The 8,147-nt window shown below is 36.4% G+C and overlaps 1 protein-coding gene and 2 non-coding genes across 3 annotated transcripts; all 3 read right to left on the bottom strand.

Annotated features, from left to right (window-relative positions):
* Window positions 1-3,552: 3,552 nt before the first annotated feature.
* LOC109161824 (leucine-rich repeat extensin-like protein 1) lies at window positions 3,553-5,319 on the bottom strand. Its single transcript, XM_019310357.1, has 2 exons — window positions 5,124-5,319; window positions 3,553-4,677 (listed from the first exon to the last, which is right to left on the bottom strand). Exon 2 carries the CDS (start codon window positions 4,649-4,651, stop codon window positions 3,701-3,703), a length of 951 nt encoding a protein of 316 aa, XP_019165902.1. The 5' UTR covers window positions 4,652-4,677; window positions 5,124-5,319; the 3' UTR covers window positions 3,553-3,700.
* Window positions 5,320-6,975: 1,656 nt separating this feature from the next.
* TRNAG-UCC lies at window positions 6,976-7,047 on the bottom strand. Its single transcript has one exon. It is a non-coding gene; the product is annotated as a tRNA-Gly (tRNA).
* Window positions 7,048-7,129: 82 nt separating this feature from the next.
* Window positions 7,130-7,201, bottom strand: TRNAG-UCC. The gene has a single exon. It is a non-coding gene; the product is annotated as a tRNA-Gly (tRNA).
* Window positions 7,202-8,147: the final 946 nt, after the last annotated feature.

Raw genomic sequence — 8,147 nt, 5'->3', positions numbered from 1 at the left:
AAAGCAAAAATAAGAGGAGAAATGGGATCTCCCTGACGAATTCCTCTTCCCGGATGGAACCATTCTGACCGGTTCTCATTCCAGTTGATGGCTAATCTTGAGGTTGTGATGCATGACATAATATTCCTCCTCCATTGGTGGTTGAGGCCAATGTCTAGAAGAGGGTCCTCTATAAAATCCCATGCTAACCTATCGTAGGTCTTTTCCAAATCCACTTTAAGCACCATCCAACCCACTGAACCCTTTTTAATCCTCATAGAGTTTAAAACCTCTTGATAAACAATGATGTTATCTGTGATCTGTCTGCCCGGTACGAAACTTGTTTGATGGGGGCCGATAAGCTTCTTTAATATTCGTTGTTATAATTTAAAAATTATAACAAATGCATTCAGAAACAATAAACTTGCATAGTGTGGTGCATCCTATTCATGCACCTTTAGTTTTTGTGCATGACTAGTGTGAGCAACAGTTGCAAACAGATGTCCACTTCCAATATTTTTTGATGGGAACAACTAACCAACTCATCAGACAATAAATAGATCAGAAGGTTGTTACAAGTTTTAAATTTTAATAATGATCATATTAATAATCCAAATTGATGGTCATAGGTTTGAACGTGTTCATGAACATACTTGTTAACGAACATGTTTTTGAACGTGTTTGTTAATGTTAACGAACACGTTCGCGACGTGTTCATGGACGTTAGCAAACACGTTCGTGAACATGTTCGTTAACGTTAACGAACACGTTTGTGAACATATTTGCGAACGTTAACAAACACTAATGAACGCTTAACAAACAAACACGAACATGATTTTTGAAAACCTTAACAAACGAACACGAACACGAACACTCAAAATCCTTAACAAATGAACACGAACAACCTCCATTCGTTTATGTTCGGTTTGTAAATAGCCCTACCTATAAAATAATATACACGGGAAGAATAAAATATAAAAACAGACATTTAGTATATTAAAAATGAATATTTATTGATGGTTCATTAGCTTCACGTTGTAATGAGGACATCTGATGCATTCCCTGTATCTATAGAAAGGATTTTGATGGGACAAAGCATTGTAGTGCTGATGAACTATGCAAGTTTATTGTAACATCTTAATTAAGATAGAAGCATGATAAACTTATGGGCTTGCATTGAAACTTGAAATAAATGATATATTAGAGAACCTTTTTTTTTTTTTATCACGGGGTGCTGATACTGTAATTTATGAAAGGTTGGTCAGTGGAGATTATGATACGACAAAATGAAAATAATAATAATAATAATAATAATAATAATAATAATAATTATTATTATTATTATTACTATTATTATTATTATAAGAAAGTTAATAATAATAATAATAATAATAATAATAACAACGAAAATGAAAGGAAACAAAAACTTAGTACATAGTTCGATTCGAACCTTCCGTTGTTATCCTTACCTAATTCCCATCACTTTTCTTTTCCATGTTATTACGATTGTGTATTTAATTGGACAATGTATACTTTGAGTACATGAAAGACAATTGTTTGATTCCCATTATTTACATTCTTTGCTATTATACAACACCTACAATTAAAACAAAAAAAGTCATTAGAGAATTGAAGTGTAACGTTTTTCTTACTGCTTTTGGGATTGTGTGAGGAGTGAGGAGATCCAAAACTTAATGAACACGGAAGGCAATTGTCCCCATTTACATTCTCTGCTACTACAACACACGTAAACTTATATATTGAGCTAAAAACACAAAACATTGGAGAAATTGTGTGTCAATTATTATTTGTCTTATTTTCCTGTTAATTAGATTTAACACATCTTGACCCCCCAAGACAAGAATATTATTATTCCTCCAACCTGATGCCACTGTCCTATATGAAATAATATACACAGAAGGAAGAAGAAAATGCCTTGTGGGAAAGAAAAATAAATACAAAAAGCAATAAAATTTTCCTTCCCAACAAATCCAGACTATATACACTCACATGTTGTACAGAATATTCTGTAGTCCATCAGACTTGCATGAAATTATTATCTGTTTTAGTCAATATAAATATATAACAAACCAAGAGCTTTAGAATTTACAATTCCCCAACGTAACAAATTTGAAGCACTGAATTTCAAGGTTCATCACTGCTTCAGGCAAGAACTGTCAAACTCATACACTAATAGGGCGCGTTTAGTTGGAGGGAGGGAATTATGTGGGAAATGAATTGTAATTCCATGGGAGTTGAATTACTGGGAATAAAGTGGGAATTTAAATTCCAGTGTTTGGTTGACAGGAATAAAATTACTGGGAATTTCAATTCCAGTGTTTGGTATACATGGGAATTGAAAGGGAATAAGTAGTATAAAGTCAAAAATGTCCATTATTGTTGTTAGACATTAATTTTAGGTTAAAAAAAGGAATGGGTAATTTTGACTCATCACTATCTTTTTTTTCCCAGGAATTAAAATACCAGGGGGGACATGGGATTTTAATTCCATGAAAATGGGGGAATTGCAATTCCATGGAATTGCAATTCCCTCCAACCAAACTACGGAATTTAATGGTTTTTGGAATTAGGTGGGAATTAAGTGGGAAGGGAATTTAAAATCCCTCCAACCAAACGCCCTTGATGTCCAGGAGTTCATGGAATTGCATGTATATCCCACTTGAATTTTAGGTACAACTTAGCTTATATTAGGTAAAAACTTCAATATGGTATGATTGATTACCTTTTACTTAATTAGACGTTGGGAAGAGTAATAACAAGACCCTTTTAAATTCTAGCTTCATTAATAACTAGTGGAATATGAATACACTTTTTGTCTAAGAAAGATGCAAATCAATTTGACCTGAGTAGAAACATGGCATCCAATTTGAAACTGAAGCGATTTTAACTTAGTTTCAAATCATAGTCTTGAAAAATAGCAATTAAAGAGAAAAATACCAACCAGATAACACTCAATTCAAAACTATGAATTAACTACTTTGAAAGGGTAGTCTTCAAAATTTTAGAACTAATTATAAAAATAAAATAACACCACACATTGGTACTAGTACTGCAACATACAAAGTAAAAGATAAGCACAAAACTCAGTGAGAAAAATTAAACAGAAAATTTTCCAGGCCAGATGAGGTATCAACAGAAGCCAAAAACTAATCATCATTCTGAACCTGAGGTATCAACAATCTTCTAGGGATAAGCTCCTCATGACGGCGAGCACAGTGAGTACCTACTATATATTTTTAAGTTGCTTTGTTAGTAATTAGCTTATTCATTTATTCCTAACTAGGGTAAGTATGCCTATAAATACCCTAAATTTGTATTGTTCTTGGATATTTTGGCTTTTTGAATAATGAATAAATATTTTGTTTCTTTTTAATTTGCCTTAAAACACCTATCTCTTCTTGCCTATCTCATGCAAACTCCATTGTTGATTGCTTGGTATATTGTTCTTCTCCTTTGATTTGTGGGAGATAAGGTTGTTCCTAAAAAATGTGCTAGGTCATTGATAACCATCCTAGGGGTTTGCATTCAAAATCAAGTTATAAAACTATAAAATTACAATCAACAAAAAAAACACTTGATGAATTAAATTTTTTCTATCCCATCAGCAATGGTTTTAAAACCCTGAGAATGTAGATTGTCCATACAAACAATGAGGAGCTGAGCCATACACTAGAAACTTCACAGATATTTCCTTATAACATTAAAAATCTTTTCCAACTAAAATCCTTGTGCCAGACACCCCTGGTGGAGGTGGATTGCTTTGGTGATAGGGCTCTCGAGGCCCAACGGGACGATGGGGAGTGAGATGGGAGGTAGGGGAAGGGGGTGGAGGTGGGTTGCTTCGGTGATATGGCTCTCGGGGCCCAACGGGGCGATGCGGAGTGGGATGGTAGGTAGGGGAAGGGGGTGGAGGTGGGTTGCTTGGGTGATAGGGCTCTCGGGGCCCAACGGGGCGATGCGGAGTGGGATGGTAGGTAGGGGAAGGGGGTGGAGGTGGGTTGCTTGGGTGATAGGGCTCTCGGGGCCCAACGGGGCGATGCAGAGTGGGATGGTAGGTAGGGGAAGGGGGTGGGGGTGGGTTGCTTGGGTGATAGGGCTCTCGGGGCCCAACGGGGCGATGCGGAGTGGGATGGTAGGTAGGGGAAGGAGGTGGGGGTGGGTTGCTTGGGTGATAGGGCTCTCGGGGCCCAACGGGGCGATGCGGAGTGGGATGGGAGGTAGGGGAAGGGGATGGAGGTGGGTTGCTTTGGTGATAGGGCTCTCGGGGCCCAACGGGGCGATGAGGAGTGGGATGGGAGCTAGGGGAAGGGGGTGGAGGTGGATTGCTTTGGTGATAGGGCTCTCGAGGCCCAACGGGGCGATGGGGAGTGGGATGGGAGGTAGGGGAAGGGGGTGGAGGCGGGTTGTTTTGGTGATATGGCTCTCGAGGCCCAACGGGGCGATGGAGAGTGGGATGGGAGGTAGGGGAAGGGGGTGGAGGTGGGGTGGGCGATTTAGGCGGGGAAGGAGGAGTAGGAGACAATGGCGGTGGTGGCGGCGATTGAACAGGCGGCGTGGATTGTGATCCGAGGGGATTCACAGTTTGCTGCGACTGCACTGCACCAATCGTGAGGAAAAAGATGAAAACTGATCCCCATAGTGCTCCCTGCATCTCGATCAAATTCCGATTCAACTCACCTAAATTCAAAATCATATCATATAATTAAATCAAAATTGATTTAATTTGTTCATCCGATTAGTGATGACGTGACTGTTACTGAATTTAAAAGTATTATTTTAATTTTATATTAATAAAAAAAATTTTAAAAGAAAAAAGCAAAAATGTAACTCTCCCAATCTACCTACGGAGTATTATGATTTACTGGTTGGATGTAATGCCATGCCAGAATTATTGGTAAGTTTTGTTCTCCAACTTAATATGACATGGTGGACCATATCCTAGCTAGATTACATAACACTATACTTGCTCCATCATATTCTTGTTCAGCATGATATCTTTCTGGGTTATCGAAGCTCTCTCTCTCTCTCTCTCTTTACCTAAGAAACTAAATATGGCTACTGGAATACAACAATGAAGAAGCAAGCACACTAAAGTAACAAACTCTGGCAATAGAAATATATACCTATTGATTCTGGAGCTCCTTCTTCTTCTGATCTTCTGGAACTCTCAATTGGGGATGACGGAAGGCAGCATGCTACGCTGAGTTGCAGAGAGAAACAGAGAAATGTGAAGGAGAAGAGAGTTTCTTTATGGTAAAACTTATTCTGATGGATAACCAGAGAAGGCAAGCTAACGTATATATAGATGGGGAAGAGGGAACGTGTATGAAGGGAGCTAGCTGAGTACTATGTATATTATTGAGTATGCAGATTAAACTTCTCGTGTATGATTTGACATCAAACAAAAAAACTGAAAAAGGAAAAGAAAATTTCAAGATCACAAGCAACATTGTATATAGGGTAGTTGAAAATGTCAAAATGCATGTAGTGGTGGATATATATAAGTATATAAGTGTATAACAGCATATATGCATGCCATTCTCAACTGTACTCTCTCTTCAATTCCATGGAGATCATAAATCATAATACATAGACCACCCCATTTCGCAAATTATGTTGTGGACTCGTGTTCACAATGCATTGTAGACACGAATCCAAAATGACGGCATTCCAGTTAAAAAAAAAAAAAATTGATTTTGTCTCGCCGTTAACGGCATTATTCGTTTGTGGAATTATGAATGTACAGTTAGGAATTATGAACACCAGAGCTCTGACATTATGAACTTACAATTATGAACATTAGTGATAAAATTATGAACATAGAACTCTAAAATTGTGAACATAGAGCTTCGAAAATTATGAATTTACAGTTATTGAATTATGAATCTACAGTTACGGAATTATGAATGTACAGTTATGGAAGTATGAATGTACAATTATGCAATTATGAATGTACAATTGTGGAATTATGAACACAGAGCTCTGACATTATGAACTTACAATTATGAACATATAGTAATAAAATTATGAACATATGCTCCTATAACAAAGCGGTATGAAATTTAAGAAAAAGAAATTAAAAAAAAATGGTGAAAAATAACGGTATCAATAACGGAACCGTTATCGTGTCCACAATGCATGCTGGACACCGGTCCATAGCATAATGATTGACATTTTTGTACTAGGTAATTTGACCCTGTGGACCCTACCCAAAATCCCATGTCATCCTCTCTCTTCATAGAATGCAAATATTCAACTTATTTTATAATTATGCACAATTTTTAAAATATAATTTATTACTTTAGGTTTAAGTTAATACCTCTAATAGTCCTTCAAGTATTTTAGTATTATCAATAAATTAAACGTCCTTCAAGTATCAAAAATTGACCACATATGATTTTCCGTTAGCAAAAACAATTTGTAGGGTAAAGGTGTCATTTCATAAACATCTCTCCTTTTTAACCTTGGTACATATATGCAAGTAACAAACTAATTTTAAAGTTTTTTTTTTCAAAAAAAAAAAAAAAAAAAAAGTCAAATATGAAGTCGAACTATACATGTGCAAAATTATAATTTAACATAAAGTGACATGTTTATCCCGTCCTGTTGACGTAATGATTACTGTATTTTAAATTTATTTTCAATTAATTTTAAAACTTTTTAACAAAATATTTTTGCAGATTGTGGTACCAAAGAATAGTAGTAATTAATATATAACATAAGGTAAGAAGAATTACAAACAGCTTGTTTGGTAAATGATTTTTGGCCTAATTTTTATTTTTACTATTATAAAGAATGTTTATAATAGTAAAAATTGATAATTTTTGTTATAAAATAAATTAATATCCTCAAAAATAATTTTACATGTTACAATCAAAACTTAATAGCTAACTTTGTCAAATTCTTTATACAATCAAATTTTTAATGAACTATTAAAAGTAATCTTTATCTTAACCACCCAAGAATAACCAAATGTGCGTTTGCCGGGAGTCGAACCCGGGTCTATTGCTTGGAAGGCAATTATCCTAACCGTTGGACTACAAACGCTTGTTGGTTGGTAAATATAAATTAATAAAATTTCAACGGAGCCAATTTATCGGTTGGAAATTGACCAAAAATTAAGTAAAATTGCGTTTGCCGGGAGTCGAACCCGGGTCTATTGCTTGGAAGGCAATTATCCTAACCGTTGGACTACAAACGCTTGTTGAACTGTAAACATAAATTATAAATAATATTTATTATTTTACTTTTCTTTTTTTTTTTTTTTTTAATAATACGGTACAGGCAAACAGAAGAGAAAAGAAAAAAATAATAATGAAAAATGAAAAAATACTACTACTCTACTCCGTTTAAAAAAGAATGTAACAATGTATGTGAGTGTGTATAGGCTATATGTTTATTAGCTTGCTGTTCTCCCATTCCCATGGATATATGTTGTAGTGAGATCAACCAGCGGGTTGCTTAATTGCATGTTTTCCGGGCTCCGGCCTGTGCCGACGATATGATCAATGGCCGGGCCCCTTGGCGCTGGGTCCGGACGGCAACATTTCCAGCCAACTCGACAAACTCATCTTGGCCTGCTCCAACACCAGGTGGTTAGCCGCCGCGAAATCCTGAGACAACACCCTTCCCGCCTCAACCTCAACTCGCCCCGCCAACGCCACAAACACAACTAAGATCACCAACAAACTGCTCGCTCTCCTGTAATCCATTATATTATATAATAAGGTTTCAATTCAAAACTGGCGAAAAATAAACAATATTTTGGATGGATCGGTTGGAGTTGGTAGTCGCTCGGTATGATCTGTTTTGTTTGGTTAGCTTGGAGAATTTATGTATGAAAATATAAGGCCTGGGAAGAGGTATATATATAGGTAGATTTGGTAGGGTGTTGTTGGAAACAATGGAAACACGTTACGTTGAAAAAGCAGAATTAAGTAGCTAGCGAGCGAGCAGATTTAGGTAGTAGCAGTATAAGTTGAATGGGAATCGGACGGAGCTAGCTAGTAGCTAGCTAGGCCGGGTATAGTAACGTGTTGACCATAAATGCAATTCAACACCCACTGCATTGCATATTATATTGTTGATTTTTGAACAAGTCATGCATGCCCATCAGCTCCTTGATTTTTGCGTTATGATGACCAATA

This window comes from Ipomoea nil, unplaced genomic scaffold, assembly GCF_001879475.1.
Source record: "Ipomoea nil cultivar Tokyo-kokei standard unplaced genomic scaffold, Asagao_1.1 scaffold2926, whole genome shotgun sequence".
Taxonomy (NCBI): domain Eukaryota; kingdom Viridiplantae; phylum Streptophyta; class Magnoliopsida; order Solanales; family Convolvulaceae; genus Ipomoea; species Ipomoea nil.
The sequence above is the reverse complement of the archived record's forward strand: the minus strand, read 5'-3'. Positions and strand labels throughout refer to the sequence as shown.